Source organism: Zingiber officinale, chromosome 7B, assembly GCF_018446385.1.
Source record: "Zingiber officinale cultivar Zhangliang chromosome 7B, Zo_v1.1, whole genome shotgun sequence".
NCBI lineage: Eukaryota > Viridiplantae > Streptophyta > Magnoliopsida > Zingiberales > Zingiberaceae > Zingiber > Zingiber officinale.
Window position 1 is genome coordinate 112,032,711 of NC_055999.1, and position 17,490 is coordinate 112,050,200.

The 17,490-nt window shown below is 34.7% G+C and overlaps 1 protein-coding gene across 1 annotated transcript; it reads left to right on the forward strand.

Annotated features, from left to right (window-relative positions):
• The first annotated feature begins 4,317 nt into the window (after positions 1 to 4,317).
• LOC122004073 (ferritin-3, chloroplastic-like) lies at positions 4,318 to 6,451 on the forward strand. The gene is made up of 8 exons (XM_042559010.1): positions 4,318 to 4,477; positions 4,766 to 4,849; positions 4,929 to 4,989; positions 5,071 to 5,158; positions 5,531 to 5,592; positions 5,674 to 5,739; positions 6,062 to 6,125; positions 6,223 to 6,451. Exons 1-8 carry the CDS (start codon positions 4,338 to 4,340, stop codon positions 6,255 to 6,257), a joined length of 600 nt encoding a protein of 199 aa, XP_042414944.1. The 5' UTR covers positions 4,318 to 4,337; the 3' UTR covers positions 6,258 to 6,451.
• Positions 6,452 to 17,490: the final 11,039 nt, after the last annotated feature.

Genomic DNA, 17,490 nt, shown 5'->3' on the forward strand with positions numbered 1-17,490 from the left:
CAAACTAATTTGAAAGTAGGCCTCCAAGGAAAATCAATTGTAAATTATTAAACGTGTAACATAATTAAATAACTATGTAATGAGGGCTTGAAACTACCATACTTTAATTTTTTTTTCAATGTATAAAACAAGTAGACAATATCTTCATCTTATTTTTTTATTCTTAGTAGTTTTAAATTGTTTCTTGGCATACTATCATTAAGAAAAAACACATATAATTAGTAATTAAAATCATAAATACTCAAAATACTTGATGTGAAAATACAATCTTACAACAATGACTCCCAATCTCATTTTTGTTAAGCTTAACGATCCTTGTTGTCTTCTTATTGACCTCTTCTTTAGAATTACCTTCAAAAATTGAGATACTAACTCTTTGTTATTGCAAATTATCCACATCAATTTTTTTCTTTCCCCCTTCCGCTTCCAAAACAACCTTTACTTTTATATTTTTTTCAACATTGCTTTTTGATACCTCAACCAATTGTACTCCTTTCCATGTCATGTTTATGGAAGGAGCGAAGATTTCTGTCTTACTCCTCTTCCTCTAAGGTACCATCTTGAGGCATATAGGACTATCAATAGTAGCATCCTTATAATTATAGTGACTTCGGTCACATCCTCTCCTAGTCCTGGTTCTAGAAACAACTAGTTCAAGATGAGGATCCACTACATGGTCACTTGATTCAGATTGGGTACCTTTATCTTCTATAAGTTTAAGTAATTATTTTACCCTTTTATTTATTTGAATATTTTTATTATTAGCTCCTTGATTTAGTTTTGATGAATAATGCAGTTACGACATTCACTATTACTAGGGTATTTTGCTCCTATAGCAAGTAATGATGAGTCTCTAATGGATGCGGAAAATCATCGAGGTAAGGAAGATTTTCAACCAATATATTTTCAAAAAGAGTAGGGACTAGCTCAACAATAACTTATCAAAAAAAATTATTTAGAAATTGACAATAACTTAGAAATGAAGAGGAGCCTTGACGTAACGGTAAAGTTGTTACTATGTGACCAAAAGATCACGGGTTCGAATCCTGTAAACAACCTCTTGCAAAAAAGTAGGATAAGGATGGGTACAATGGATCCTTCCCCGGGACCCCGTATGGCGGGAGCTTTGTGCACCAGTTCAAAAATCAGGACCCTGTATGTCAGCAGCTTCGTGCACCGGGCCAAAAATCAAACTTGTTTCGTATACTAATTATTACATACATACTAATGTTCGTTCATATAAAAAATCAAATTGACAACTCAATTGAATCTACCTAGATTGTCAAAATCATCAATAATATCTAGAATATTTATAGGAATCTTATATGTAATAGAAGAAAACAACACACATAAATATATACAAAATATATAATTTACAAATTACTAAAACATCATCATTTACTTTAATTCTACGGGAATCTATTTTAAGCAACTCAATTTTTGATCTAGTAGGCTCTTTTTTTAAAATAAATGAGCAAGAAAGAGGTCACCGTATTTATTAGTTGAATTCATAGGAACTTAAACACCTTTGTCTACAATACCAAGCAATGGAGACACATCTCTTCTAGTGAAAGTAACTGGAACACCTGAAATCTAAAACATTTGAGACGTTGAATTCCAACTATGAAAATATTCACCAATAGATCCGCAATTTGCTTAATATCTTTATATCTAAAAAATAGTAAAAGTGGATTGTTTAATGATATCTTTGTGTCTATCATGTAAATGAACATAATCATGTTGCTTTCCTTTACTTATTTTACAACTAAAAAATATTAAAGTGACCTTAAACAATAGTCCATTGAAAATGTTGCCAACACCTACAGTTTTAAAAAATAAAAATTAATAAATGAAAAAAAACCAAATTCTCACATTCCTATCAATTTGACGATGCACAAAGTGTAGTTACTGTAAGTACCCTGGGTTGATGTTGATATGATCATCCAGGTTAAGTTAGTTCATGTTTATTTTTTATGTCTTGGGTCTAAGTGTGCAAGAGCTTAGGACCACAAAAAGTCTAGCGAAAGACACATCGGATGAGAAAGATGACATGAGAAGTGAGTCGACGGGCTCAGTGCATTCGAGAGACGATAAACTATGGAAGAGTATACTGGTGGAGCGAGAACATGCACAACAATCCGAGGGACGAGAAGCTAGGGAGGAAGTCTGCTCAAAGAGAAGACCGGAGTTGGGTTCAGGTGAGCTCAATTTCGAACAGCCGGAGCATCACCCAAAGGAGCACGGGAAAGAGACTGTTCGGATGAATAGCGTCGAGACACCTCCAATGGCTTTGGAGACGCCTCAAGCTTCGGTAGAGAAGCTATCGCATTCGAGACACGAGGCGCCTCAAATGTGCCTCAGGCGCCTAGTATGAAAAAGCGCGAAGGCGCCTTGAGCGAACTCGAATGTGCCTTAAGCAGAGGTGTGAAGGCGTCGTCAATCCTCATGAAGGTGACTTCCAACGTGGCAGAGACATTGGTGACTATGCCACTAAGGATAAAACTTTAACCACACTAGAGGCGTCTTGGATCCTTTTGGAGGTGCCTTCGAGCCACGTCAGCCAACGGTAATATCATCTCAGGAGGCTATAAAAAACTCCATGGAGTTAGGAATTTAACAACAATTATTGTATTCATTTTCCTAATTTTTTTTAGCGTTCAAAGTTTGTAAGAGGCTATTCCACCTGCACGAAGAAGATTTTTCTTAGTAAAGCTTATAATTGTTTTGGATTAACAATCATCTAAGTTGTAATCAAGTAAATCTTTTTATTCTCTTACTTTATTTTTGTTATTGATTTTAATATTAATTATTTGTGCTTAATTAATTTGACTATCCTTGCTAAGTAAAAGTAAAAAATTAGATTAACTTATTTTCAGGACTATTCACCCGCTTTAACCAGTCTAATACAGTCTATCCGTTATAAGATTTTAAAATTGATAAAACTCTATGTCACGCTCACCAATGAATTTTGATAAAAAATTATCGATGGATTTTCATATTTCAAGAAAATAGCGTGGTGGTTAAGGACAATGCAAACAAATACAAAATCAAATCAAAGGAATGCAAGTTAAAGTGTGACAAAGTCTAAACATGTGTAAGAGATGGGGACTACAATAGAAATGTGAAACATACCTGATCGAGAGGTTGAATTACAATACTAGGTCAGCGATCCAAGATAGGAGAGGAGAGAGATGACCAACGTCAAGATGCAGAATGAGAAGCCAAACTAAACCCTAAACTTGAATGGGAGAGGGAAAGATTATCAGTAGATCCTCACTCACTTTCGACGAGCTGATAGATCTACGTGGAGGGTTTCGACTTTTGAGGAAATTGTTTTCGACGAGCTAATAGAGAGAGAGGAGATTTAATTTCTGTGAACTGGAAGAGCAAAGAGATGTCGAGATTGTATGCATCCGAATCAAATAATTTTTTTTATTTTGAATATATTGCTCTGATGTTTGGGAATGGGATAAGCAGTTGGCGAGAGACGTATTATCAGAAATAAATGAACTTTTTGAAAAATAACAACTTTAGTGTATTCTTTAATTAGGAATTCTAAAATTTTATAGGTGAGCTTTAGTCAATTACCGAATATCTTTTTGTACATCTATTTTCTTGATTTCTTTTAGAACGCTGTTTCACTGTAAATCAACACAAAGACCATGATCAGCTGGGAAGCAACACGCGACTTCTGTGGGTCTCATTTGTTATTGTCTTCGCAACAAGCGCGAGGCTGCCCCACGTCTTCCTTATTAGGGCATCCATGCGAATCCTCTCCAATATATTTTTAAAAAATATATAAAAAAATATTTAAAAAAAGGCGGGGTTTGCATTGGGGGCACGTGGGTGACGTGTAGCAGGGGCCACCAAAAAAAGTGGGCATTGATTACTTATTTAATTTTTTTTTTTTTTGAAATCTAATTTTTTAAGGAGAGAATTAAAGATATTTGATATTCAACGAATTTATCTATAAATATTTACTTAATAAAATATTTAATTATAAATTTTAAAATATTTGAAAAATGAAATATCTGAATGATAATATGAAAATCAGATAAAAATATCAAAAAAAGGAAATGGAATTATTAGTTCCGTTTGCACCGTGGATGGCATTAAAAGCTATGAGCTGCCTTTTGTTTTCAAAACTTTATTTTTTGTGGCTTAAAGATTCCTTTCACAAGAGAGTCGTGTGGAGATCGTGAGTCTTCCACACGCGCATCCGACTGAAAATGATCTGACTGTCCACTTGTCGCCCATCCAATCTCTCCCCTGCCCTTTTTATATCCCTGCGTCCTCACCATTTCATTCCCCACCCATCATCCTTCGAGCGAGAAAACATGCCTCTCGAAGCTTCCGCGGCCGCTGCCTTGGAGGAGATCGGGAAGGAGCTCGCTCTGATTCCGACGTCCCCAGATCTGTCTTTGGGCCGTCAGAAATACGCCGATGAGTGCGAATCTGCCATCAATCAACAGATCAAGTCAGCTCTATTTCTCTCTCTCATTCATTTAACCTTATGTTTATTGTAATATTTTTTCCCTGCGATCGTTGATTCATCTTTTTGATGAAATTTCTTTATCATTCTCGAGATAAATGACCTGGGATCTCCACAATGCGAGCGAGTTCTTAGCTGCCATGTTAGTTGATAGTTCTTGGAAAACGCGTCTTGTTTGACTTACCTTTCGTTTGTTCTGTTCTTTAAATTCCTTCTATGAGAAATTTAATTAGATCAATCTCAGTGATCTCGTCAACATTGTTCCATTCGCAGTGTCGAATTCAATAATTCCTACGTCTATCATGCCTTGTTCGCTTACTTCGACCGCGACAACGTTGCGCTGAAAGGCCTCGCAAAGTAAGTAGGCGTTTATTGTCTATTTTCATACATGTGTTGTGATTCTTGAGTATATTTGACTTGCTTTTGCTCATTACAGATTTTTCAAGGAGTCAAGTGAAGAGGAAAGGGAGCATGCCGAGAAACTTATGGAATACCAAGTAAGTTACAGATTCAAATTTCAAGGTGTTTGTTATTGTCTCTGAACTACGACAACTGATTCTAAATCTCTCCGTGATCAGAACAAGCGAGGAGGAAGAGTGAAACTCCAGTCTCTTGTTATGCCACCGTCTGAATTCGATCATCCCGAGAAGGGAGAAGCATTGCATGGTAAGTTCGAATCTGTGCATCAGCACAAAGCTACTCTGTCGTTTTATGTAACTGTTGCATATAAATATTTGTTTCGTCCATTCTCCTCAATATCGATGAACTCTATCCTGTTATTACTTATTCATTGATGATGTTCCAGGAAAGAGACTTTTTTTTTTTAAACAACGACGGCGACTATTCCTAAATTTTTACAATTTAATGTCGGCTCCAGGAATCCTAATATTTTTATTCGGAATCCTATATTTTTACATCGAGATTGAATTATTTGGTTTTGTACCATTCCATTTTTTTATTTTTTTTATTACTCTGCTAAGTTTGATCAAACCTTGGATTTTGTAGAGTCTTTGGTGACATTGTTTTGCTTTGTTTCAGCCATGGAATTGACTTTGGCTCTTGAGAAGTTGACGAACGAGAAGCTGATCCAGCTACACAATGTAAGTGATATTGAACCATGGTCCAACTAGTTAGCGTTATCTCATATTTTAACTTTTACATTGTCTTGAAATTTAATTCAGATTGCTGAAAATTGCAACGATGCTCAACTGGCTGACTTTATTGAGAGTGAATTTCTCGGAGAGCAGGTGACATAATTATGAGGATGATTTAGTTGATTGTCAACTTTGACACAATTATTAATTTGTTCAGAAAAATTCAACATAATTTCACTAAAATCAGCAAAATTATAGACAAAAACCTAGAATAAGATTGAAAGGTCAAGGTAAAAAAAGAAAGCAAAAGCTTTATTTCCAATTTCGTCTCTCCAATAACCAATCTCTATATTGCTATTAGAATACTATTGGAGCAAATAAGTAATAGCAAACTTATGAACCTATCAAACAACAAGCTAGAAAAATCAAATTTGCTTGCTGCTGTTGAACTTTATAATCTTCATCTCATTTTCAGGTGGAAGCCATAAAGAAGATATCTGAGTACGTTGCTCAGCTGAGAAGGTTAGGGAAAGGACATGGTAAGGATTCCATTATTAAGATAATCTCTAGATGTCGGTTTTGAAATGTTGTAGATAACCTTCAGATGTCTTATTTGCGATTGGGTATTATATGCAGGGGTTTGGCATTTCGACCAGATGCTCCTCCAGTAGGGAGATGTTGTGGCTGCCTAAAGTGTTGAGGTCCTGATCAGTTACATCTGTCTCTAGCTGTAGGTTGTCATTTGCTTCATTCTGTATGTGTAATCTTTGATGTTGTCGAAAGTTGAGAGCTGAACCAGACGGGGTTTCTGGAGGAAATAAAATTTGATGTATGACGTCGAGGTCTAGTCTCGATTGACTATGAAACTTGGTTTAAGCATTCGCAATCAACTGGATTAACACTGCATGCATGTTGGAATAAACATGTGCAATTGTGTGTGGTTGTCATAACTTGAAAGGCTGACCTCATGCTATGGATTTGGTATCCTTTGTCCATGAATTACGTTTGAATTATGGTCGTGATCTGGTCACAATTGATTACAATCCCTCTATAGTTTTCACTGTCCCTCAGGTTATAGTCTGAGTCGGGGCAGGTAGTCGGAGGCCACCCCCGCTCGTCGCCCGACAACTTGGTCACTTGCCCACCGTTGGAGACCTCCGAACGGCCTTTAGTCATCCGTCATGACCCAAACTATAACAAGGGGTGGTGTGATCCGGCTGCAATTGTAAGTGGTCAATTCCCTAGTCCATTTTTTTTGGACCATGGGCTCTGGGCTCATTAAACCTGGAGTGATTGTTCTATTTCACTACAAAGAAAAAGTCTATTAGGGACGAATGTTTGCAAGGAATTTAAATTTTGTTCCAAACTTTCCAACAAGAGTTGCAACAAAATAATAAATTGTTCCAAATTAGCAACAAATTTAGCAACAAAATAAATTCATTGCAAATTAGCAACAAAAGATATTTTGTCGCTAATATTGTTGCAAGTTAGCGAGAAAAAATAAAATTTGTTGCAAATTTTGCAACGAATAATATTTTCATTGCAAATTTTGCAACGAATAATTTGTTCATTGCAAATTTTGCAATGAATAGTATTTTCGTCGCAAATATTGCAACGAAAATATTATTTGTTGGAATAAATTTGTCGCAATTTTACAGTAAATAATTTACGAGCAAGAATTTACAACGAATCATGAATTTATTGGAAATTTCCAACGAATCTGCCAATTCATTGGAAATTTCCAACGAAATTCAGACTCGTTGAAAAGTATGCAATGTCTTAGAAATTCGTTTGACCAACCTAGAGACCTCGGAATCAAATGAAACAAGTTCCTATGTGCTCCTCTTGGTCTCCATATTCTATAGATGAGCTCAAATATTTTTTTTGACATAAGATGAATATTTAACATCTAGGTCAATTAGATAATTTGAATTTGAGCATGAAAGTCTTAGAGTTTTAAATCAAATTGAAATATAGTTGAACTTGTTAGATTTAGAAAATAATGTTCGAGTGCTCAGAATGAGGCAAAATCAGTTTGTTTGCGTTCGTAAGGTTCTCGTGATTATATCCATAAATTAAAAATAATTTTGGAGCTAATTTATTTTGATCTGTGAATTTTTAAACCTGAATTTAATTTTCCTAACACAATGGGGATTGAAAAAATAAAGAAAAAATATATGAAGTAAAAAAAATATTTGAAAACATATATAAAATCAGAATAAATAGCGGAGCACATAGGAACTGGTTTCATCCAATTTCGAGTTCTCTAGGTCGGTCAACCGTGATTTTAGGAAAATGTAGAGTTTCCAACGAATCTGAAATTCGTTGGAAATTTCCAACGAATTGGCAGATTCGTTGGAAACAATTCCAACAAATCTGCTAGTTCATTGGAAATTTCCAACGAAATTCAGATTCGTTGCAAAGTATGCAATGTCTTAGAAATCCGTTTAACCGACCTAGAAACCTCGGAATCGGATGAAACAAGTTCCTATGTGCTCCCTCTTGGTCTCCTGATTCTATAGATGAGCTCAAATATTTTTTTTTAACATAAGATGAATTTTTAACATCTAAGTCAATTAGATGAATTTGAATTTGAGCATGAAAGTGTTAGAGTTTTAAATCAAATTGAAGTATAGTTGAACTTGTTAGATTTAGAAAATAATGTTCGAGTACTCAGAACGAGGCGACATCAGTTTGTTTGCGTTCGTAAGGTTCTCGTGATTATATCCATGAATTGAAAATAATTTTGGAGCTAATTTATTTTGATCTGTGAATTTTTAAACCTGAATTTAATTTTCCTAACACAATGGGGATTGAAAAAATAAAGAAAAAAATATATGAGGTAAAAAAAATATTTGAGAACATATATAAAATCAGGATAAATAGAGGAGCACATTGAACTGGTTTCATCCAATTCCGAGGTCTCTAGGTCGGTCAACCGTGATTTTACGAAAATGTAGAGTTTCCAACGAATCTGATATTCATTGGAAATTTCCAATGAATTGGCAAATTCGTTGGACTGCCAGTTCATTGGAAATTTCCAACAAAATTCAGATTCGTTGCAAAGTATGTAATGTCTTAGAAATCCGTTTGACCGACATAGAGACCTCGGAATCGGATTAAACAAGTTCCTATGTGCTCCTCTTGGTCTCCTGATTCTATAGATGAGCTCAAATATATTTTTTTTGACATAAGATGTATTTTTAACATCTAGGTCAATTGGATGAATTTGAATTTGAGCATGAAAGTGTTAGAGTTTTAAATCAAATTGAAGTATAGTTGAACTTGTTAGATTTAAAAAATAATGTTCGAGTGCTCAGAACAAGGTGAAATTAGTTTGTTTGTGTTCGTAAGTTCTCGTGATTATATCCATGAATTTAAAATAATTTTGGAGCTAATTTTTTTTGATCTGTGAATTTTTAAACCTGAATTTAATTTTCCTAACACAATGGGGATTGAAAAAATAAAGAAAAAAAAATATGAGGTAAAAATAATATTTGAGAACATATATAAAATCAAGATAAATAGAGGAGCACATAGGAATTGATTTCATCCAATTCCGAGGTCTTTAGGTCGGTCAACCATGATTTCAGGAAAATGTAGAGTTTCCAACAAATCTAATATTCGTTGGAAATTTCCAACGAAATTCAGATTCGTTGCAAAGTATGTAATGCCTTAGAAATCCGTTTGACCGACCTATAGACCTCGAAATCGGATGAAACAAGTTCCTATGTGCTCCTCTTGGTCTCTTGATTCTAAAGATGAGCTCAAATTTTTTTTTTTTTTGAAATGAGATGAATTTTTAACATCCAGGTCAATTGGATGAATTTGAATTTGAGCATGAAAGTTTTAGAGTTTTAAATCAAATTGAAGTATAGTTGAACTTGTTAGATTTAGAAAATAATGTTCGAGTGCTTAGAACGAGGCGAAATCAGTTTGTTTGTGTTAGTAAGGTTCTCGTGATTATATCCATGTATTAAAAATAATTTTGGAGCTAATTTATTTTGATCTGTGAATTTTTAAACTTGAATTTAATTTTCCTAACACAATGGGGATTGAAAAAATAAAGAAAAAATATATGAGGTAAAAAAAATATTTGAGAACTTATATAAAATTAGGATAAATAGAGGAGCTCATAGGAACTGGTTTTATCCAATTCCGAGGTCTCTAGGTCGGTCAACCGTGATTTTAGGAAAATGTAGAGTTTCCAACGAATATGAAATTCGTTGGAAATTTCCAACGAATTCCAGATTCGTTGCAAAATATGCAATGTCTTTGAAATCCGTTTGACCGACCTAGAAACCTCAAAATCGGATGAAACAAGTTCCTATGTGCTCCTCTTGGTCTCCTGATTCTATAGATGAGCTCAAATATTTTTTTTTACATAAGATGAATTTTTAACATCTAGGTCAATTGGATGAATTTGAATTTGAGCATGAAAGTGTTAGAGTTTTAAATCAAATTGAAGTATAGTTGAACTTGTTAGATTTAAGAAAATAATGTTCGAGTGCTCAGAACGAGGCGAAATCAGTTTGTTTGCGTTCGTAAGGTTCTCGTGATTATATCCATGAATTAAAAATCTTTTTGGGGCTAATTTATTTTGATCTGTGAATTTTAAAACCTGAATTTAATTTTCCTAACACAATGGGGATTGAAAAAATAAAGAAAAAAATATATGCGGTAAAAAAAATATTTGAGGACATATATAAAATTAGGATAAATAGAGGAGCACATAGGAACTGGTTTCATCCAATTCCGAGGTCTCTAGGTCGGTCAACCGTGATTTTAGGAAAATGTAGTGTTTCCAACGAATCTGATATTCATTGGAAATTTCCAACGAATTCCAGATTCGTTGCAAAGTATGTAATGCCTTAAAAACCCGTTTGACTGACCTAGAGACCTCGAAATCGGATGAAACAAGTTCCTATGCGCTCCTCTTGGTCTCCTGATTTAATAGATGAGCTCAAATATATTTTTTTTGACATAGGATGATTTTTTCCACATCTAGGTCAATTAGATGAATTTTAGTGTTATTTGAAAGTGTTAAAGTTTAAAATCAAATTGATCTAGTTGAACTTGTAAGATTTGCAAAATAATGTTTGGGTGCTCCGAACGAGACGATCGAATTAGATTGTATGTGTTCGTAGATTTTTCGGACACATTGACATTTGAAAAATTACAGAGAAAAAAATATCAGGTAAAAAAAATTTGAGAATATATTTAAAATCAGGATAAATAGAGGAGCATATAGAAATTTGTTTCATCCGATTTCGAGATCTCTATGTCCATCAACCGCGAATTTAGGAAATTATAAATTTTCCAACAACTCTCAAATTTGTTGGAAATTTCCAACGAATCTACAGATTCGCCTAGCCCTAGCGTCGTCGCCTGGCCGCTCTCGCCGCCGCTTGGCCGCTCTCGCCGCCGCCTGGCCGCTCTCGTCGGCGCCGAGGTTGGCCACTAGCAGCCTCTCCTGGCCACTGTCGGCATAGGATGGCTGCTGGTGGCCTCGCCTAGCTGCTGTTTGGGGTTGGTGATCTCGCTGGCGTGAGATGACTGATGCTGGCCGCTGGTAGCGTAGGCTGGCCGCTGCAAACATTGGATGACCTCTGTTTGTAAATCAGCAGGTCATTGTTTGATGTCGGCTAGTTGTTCTCGACCTTGGTTGGTCGTGGGGTGTCTGTGCCTTACAGCGGCACAGCTGTCCGGGGGTCAGTGCCTTACCGCTGGGGCCAAGATTATATTTGATAATTTGTAGACTTTTTTATTTTATTGTAAATTTGATATTATTGTTTGTGCAGATTTGGATTTGACGTGGCTGGGAGAGACGTTCGGTTTTATTTACCTTGGTTAGGTATATTTATTTACACATGATATTTTAATAATGATTGCATGTTTTTATTTTTCCTCTATTATATGTTATTTACAGTTGTATGTGAACTAAGTAATATTGACCATTAGTATTTATGTTCTAGGAGTTTTTATTACTATAATTTATTTAAAACAGGCAACATGCAGAATGAAAGAAGTTGGATCTATAATAAAAATTTACCTAACCGTGGGGGTTTAACTGATGAGTTTATCACTGGGTTGAGACAGTTTTTAAATTTTGCATCTAATAATGTTGAGTTTATGGATGGTAATCAAAAACTATATCTACGCAGATATGATGCCGCCGATGATGTTGATGATGATGCATGAGTGTTTGTAATTAGAATTTTTGACTTCTTTTATTTTATCGATTTTATAAATTCTTAATTTTTGTATTTTGATTAGTATTATTTTTTTTGTTCCAAACAGGGTTGGAAGGTGAAAATGATGATCGTATTAAAGTAAAAATATGTAAGTCTTTACCTATTTATTTTTGTGTTGGTTTATAAGATTTTCTTTTTCTTTGTTTATCTTTTGATGTAGATAGAAGAAGTATTTGGATTGAGAAGGATCTCCATAAGATTGTCTTCTACTCTACCTTTTCATGTTTTTGTATGACATTGGAATTTGGATACTATGACATGTTTCTTGTAACTTTATTGTAGTGTTTGGTTTAGGGTGTTAGTTGTAGTTGTATATTGTTGTAGTTTGTATTGTTGGATGATAATGTGTGTTGTATTGTTAGTTTTATTCTCTTAGTTTAGGTTGTATATGGAACATGTTTTAATGATGTATGTGTTTGGGTTTATATTATTGATGTTTGTATTTATTTTGTTTTACACTAATATGTTAGTTGATTTTTGGTTTATATTTGTGTTATTGTGTTTAGTGGTGTATTATATATATGTTGAATCTGTTTGAAAAAAAATTGTAATAGGAAAAAATATTGAAATAAGATGGGACTGGATGGTTTTTTTTTTAATTTTGGGACGAATTTTGCAACGAAATTAGATTCGTTGGAAATATCGTATTTATCAGAATACTGCAACGAAAAATACATTTTTGTTGGAAATTTCCAACGAATCCATATTTTCGTTGGAAGTTTCCAACGAAATATAAATTCGTTGGTAATTTCCAACGAAAATACAAAGTCCTTGGATATTTCCAATGAAATTATGGATTTGTTGGAAGTTTCCAACGAATATGAATTTCGTTGTAAATTTCCAGCGAATATGAATTTCGTTAGAAATTTCCAACGAATATGAATTTCGTTGGAAATTTCCAACACCAATAGGGATTCGTTGGATATTTCTAACGAAAATGTGGATTCGTTGGAAATTTTCAATGAAAATATGGATTCGTTGGAAATTTCCAACGAAAATATGGATTCGTTGGAAATTGCTAACGAATTTATATTTTCGTTAGTAATATTGTATTTTGTAACTTTTCCAACAAATATTTATTCATCGCAAATCTGTTTGCAGCTAATACATTTTTTCGTTGCTAATTTGCGATAAATTTGTGGTTCGTCGGAAATTTTTTCTGCTGAGATTTCCAACAAATATTTATTTTTTTTGCAGAATTTCCAACGAATTTTGCAACGAATATTGATTTCGTTGCAAAATTTCCAACGAAATTTTAATTTTTCGTCGCAAATTTTTGCGGCGGCATATTTGCAACAAATTTTTTTTTGTCGCAATTTTCGTCCCAAATCCAATTTCCAACAAAAATTTTTCTAAAATTTGTTGCAAAATTTGTCCCTAAGTGGCATTATTTTTGTAGTGTTTGCTTACTATTTTACTTTCTTTAATTATTCAGAGGAGTGTAATTGCTATTTTAGACTTTCATCAAGTAAATCTACGAAGTCCCATTTTGAATATAGGAGTTTGTTCATAATGAAATTGTTGATTTACTATGGGAAGCCTTATGAAAATAGATCAAATTGTATTCTTGGATTCGAGAACTAAATTTTCTAGACCAATTGTGTTGATAAATTTGAATAAGCTTTCTCTACAAGGTTTATGAATTGGGATTGGAAGCGGAACATTTTTCAAATCATTAGTTTATGAAACTATTCCCATCCATTTTCTCTCTCGCAGTCCATTGGGAATAAGAAGGATGGGAGTATGAACAGACGCCTAATAGATTAGGTGAGTAAGTCTCCAAAGGAGCGTGTAGATGAGTAATATGTGAGCGCATGGAATGTGCTAAGGTGCTAATGGAGTTCTAGGGGCCTTGATAGTTGATACAAGTACGAGAGAAGGGGGGAGGGGCAAATAATAAGTACTTGTGAAAGATAATCAGGCTGACACTTTTTTTTTAAAAAAAAAATGAATGGTATGACTCTAGTAGACATGATGCTGTAGAAATCTGTGCAGCTTAAAATTCTCTCATGATGTGGTCGGACCTGTATGGATTGTAGAGAGTATCACAGAGTCATCTCGGTAAAGTTCTTATACTTAAATCATAGTGGGATCATGTAAGGAAAAGAATATAGACAAAAAAAATTATCATTAGACACCGTAGATTCCCTTTTATACCACTTCGAATTATACTATGAAACTCTAATAGGAAATTTAGGGTCCCAATTTTAGGGTTGTGAATTTCGAGTCCATGGTTAGAAGGACAATTTTACCTGGGGCATCACTACGTGATGTCTCGAGTTGCCTTCGAATGTTCAATGTCTCAGTACCCCATTCCAACACCATGACCCAACTTCCTAACTTGGCCTCCTGAATCACTCTTATAGTTCAAGAGTCCTAGCACATCATGCTCCATACGCAAGATCACATCCCAAGCTCCTTTAATCATATTTCATTCAACTTCACTTCTTAGTTTGACATAAAGAGAGAACTAGTAGCCCCCAGAACGTAACACAGATGGTAGACTCATGGTATCTCTGACATAATAATCAGATATCGATTCTCAGGAATTGACGACCTATGGTTACCCTACCATGCGCCTAATACCTATGTACTTACATTTACCTCCCTCCATATACGTGAATCAAATACTAGGAGGACTCCTAAGATAGCGGATCTATCTTTTTGAAGAGAAAACTAGTGATAATACCCCTCCAACACATGACCAACAACCTACAACCCACAATCTCAATATCCAATAACCTAGATTTCATAGCAAGATTCTCCAAGTGGTATGGAAGGGAATATATAGTATGTTAGCTTTGCTTCTTCTATATTTTTATTATTCTATTCCTTCTATGATTCCATGATAATTTAAATAGAGAGTGTTAGGTTATAATGGTTGCAAATAAAGTTTCATATTAAAAATATATGAAAAAAATCATGGATTTATAAGAGGAAGATATCTCCATTAGTATGAGGCATTTGAGGTAGAGTCCAAAAATAAGCCATAAAAACTTAAAGTGGAGAATATCATACCATTATAGAGATATCTTAATTCTTTTGGTCCTAACAATTAGTATTAGAGCTCGAATTACTAGAAGGACTAACCGTCGACTATGCACAAGAGTCATAGTCTAATCGAACCATATGGTGGAATATTGACTTCTAATGAAGGAAGTGGGGGCTCTCATGTCTGGATTAAGATGACCAGACATCAGGCAGAGAAATCTTAGTTGTGCCTAGGAAAGGAAGTCCTAGTATGTCGATTAGAACGAGGGGCAAAAAAGTCTTACTAGGTTAAGGATCATATGACATCAAGTGAATAGGCTTGAGGAAGTGGTCCTTCGTTTGAAGGGGGATTGTTGGGTTGCAATAGTTGTAAACAAAGTTTCACATTGAAAACATATGGAAATGATTATAGACTTATAAAGGAAAGATATCTCCATTGGTATGAGGCCTTTGGGGTAGAGTCCAAAAATAAAATCATGAGGATTTAGGCCTAAAGTGGACAATATCATATCATTATAAAGATATATTAATTTTTTTAGTCCTAACATCAGAGGGACCTTACTAGGATGACTTCGAGCTCCCTCTAACATGTTTTGATCCATGTAGGTTTGACCACATCATAAGAGAAAGCTTCGTCGGTAACTTCCAATAAGGCTGCTCTATTTTGTGATAGGATCATTTATCAATAGGAATATAAGTGGATGGTATGTCTCTAGTAGACCTAGGAGGAAAGCCGCTCAAAATAGGTGGCAATGTTGATGGTATTGTGTTGGAGTGTGGTCGGATGTGTTAGAATCGTTGACATCACTAGAGAGAGGGTGAATAGTGATTCACTTTGTGTGCTCATTTGCAAAAGGTTAATATGCAGTGGAAAAATAAAAAGAAACAAACGAAACACAAACATAAACTTGAGTTTTTTTATGTGATTCGGAACCCCCGATTCCTACTCTATAGCCTAACATCCTAGCATAAATACCACTATTCTTTCTCTTTGTCAAAGACCTTCCAGAGCCCGAGAAACCTTTTACAACACCCTGTTCTTACAAGTAACATAAACTAAATACAAAGATAAAGTTGAAAATAAATACAATATAAATAAACTATTTTTACAAGAGATATTTTGCTTTGCTCGTTGTTTGTTTCTTTGAATTTGCATCCTAAATTATGGAATGCAGAAATACGTTCCCTCAAAACCTCTAAGAACTGTCCAAGAATACATGCTTTGAAACCTCCACAAAATCCTCTTTTATAGGGTTGTTATAGTGACTAAATCATCCTAACAATCAACTCTTTACTCTTAATAGTCAATCATGTGCTCAAATTTAAATATTGCTCTCTTGTTCTACCAGTAGAATTGTCAGTCGACTACATAAACCATAACAGTCGACTGATGCATCATTGATCAAGTTTTCGATTGAACTGTAAAATCTTTTGTTCAATCTACAACGTCATCAGTCGAGTCCGTCACTTGACTTATGCAGAAGTCAATTACTAACACCCAACATTTGATTTCTCACACCTAAATCCCCTTAAATTCCAAACTAGTGATTTTAGACTCATCGATCGATTGTCATTACCATAGCAGTTAACTGATACTTTTTCATTCTTGTCAAGTCTAAACTCTCATCCTTGCCCAATATCTGATTGACTTCAACCTACTAAGACTTCATCTGTCCAAAATCCAATTAGCCTTGACCTTCTACGACTTCACCTGCCTAGTATTCGGTCAACCTGAACCTGTCAAGACTTCACCACTATAAAACATTCAATCCTCTTTGATATGTTTGGATTTTTCTGCTCATGTTTAACATCTGATCCTCCATCACATGTCAGGATTTCACTTCTTGTTTGGCTCATCATGACATATCAAAACTTACTTCCATATACCTAACATCCGGTCCTCCATAATTATTAGGACTTTTATCCACATGCTTAGCATCTGATTCTCTCTGTCTTGTTAGAACTTTCATTCACATGTCTATCATTCAGTCATTTATGACCTATTAGGACTTCACCGGCATGCCTAACATCCGGTCCTCATGATTTGTTAGGACTCACCCAACATTGTCAGATGTTTGGTCAATCGTAACCCACTTAGACTTCTTCCGTACCAACTCACCATTGGACTTTCAACTACCAAGTATTTAGTCAACCGATACCATGACCCACTTAGACTTCATCTTTGTCAAGTCTCTGTTGAGATTTTAACTATCAAGTGTTTGGTCAACCGTAACCCACTTTAAATTTCACCCTTGCCAACTCCCTATAATTGGCCTTTCAACTACCAATTGTATCTAGTCAACTATAAACCACTTGAACTTTTTCGCTATCAAATATTTGATCAACCTTGACCTACTTGACTTTTTGCTCAATAATCAAATATCAAAACCCAAATCAATCTTAGTCAATCTTGACCTAATTAAGATTAATTGCATCTACAATCTCTCTCTGATAATCTCTCAGCCTCTTTTGATATTTTGCTTTTAATCATCAGATATATTGACTAAACATCAAAGGCCAATAATTTTTTAACTCGAGCTTAATCAATATTGATTATAAATCGATTGCACCAAGATAGAAGTGTATAGGGTTACAACTAATGGTAGTAATATAGTAATGAGGCTACACCTTATGCCTTCTCAACTACTATAAACATCAA

What these genes read in the sequence shown, in the direction of transcription:
- LOC122004073 (XM_042559010.1), top strand. Translation starts at nt 4,338, where the DNA reads ATGCCTCTCGAAGCTTCCGCGGCCGCTGCCTTGGAGGAGATCGGGAAG. An exon ending in GCCATCAATCAACAGATCAA is followed by an intron (nt 4,478 to 4,765) that starts GTCAGCTCTATT and finishes TTCCATTCGCAG; the next exon opens with TGTCGAATTCAATAATTCCT. An exon ending in GAAGGGAGAAGCATTGCATG is followed by an intron (nt 5,159 to 5,530) that starts GTAAGTTCGAAT and finishes GCTTTGTTTCAG; the next exon opens with CCATGGAATTGACTTTGGCT.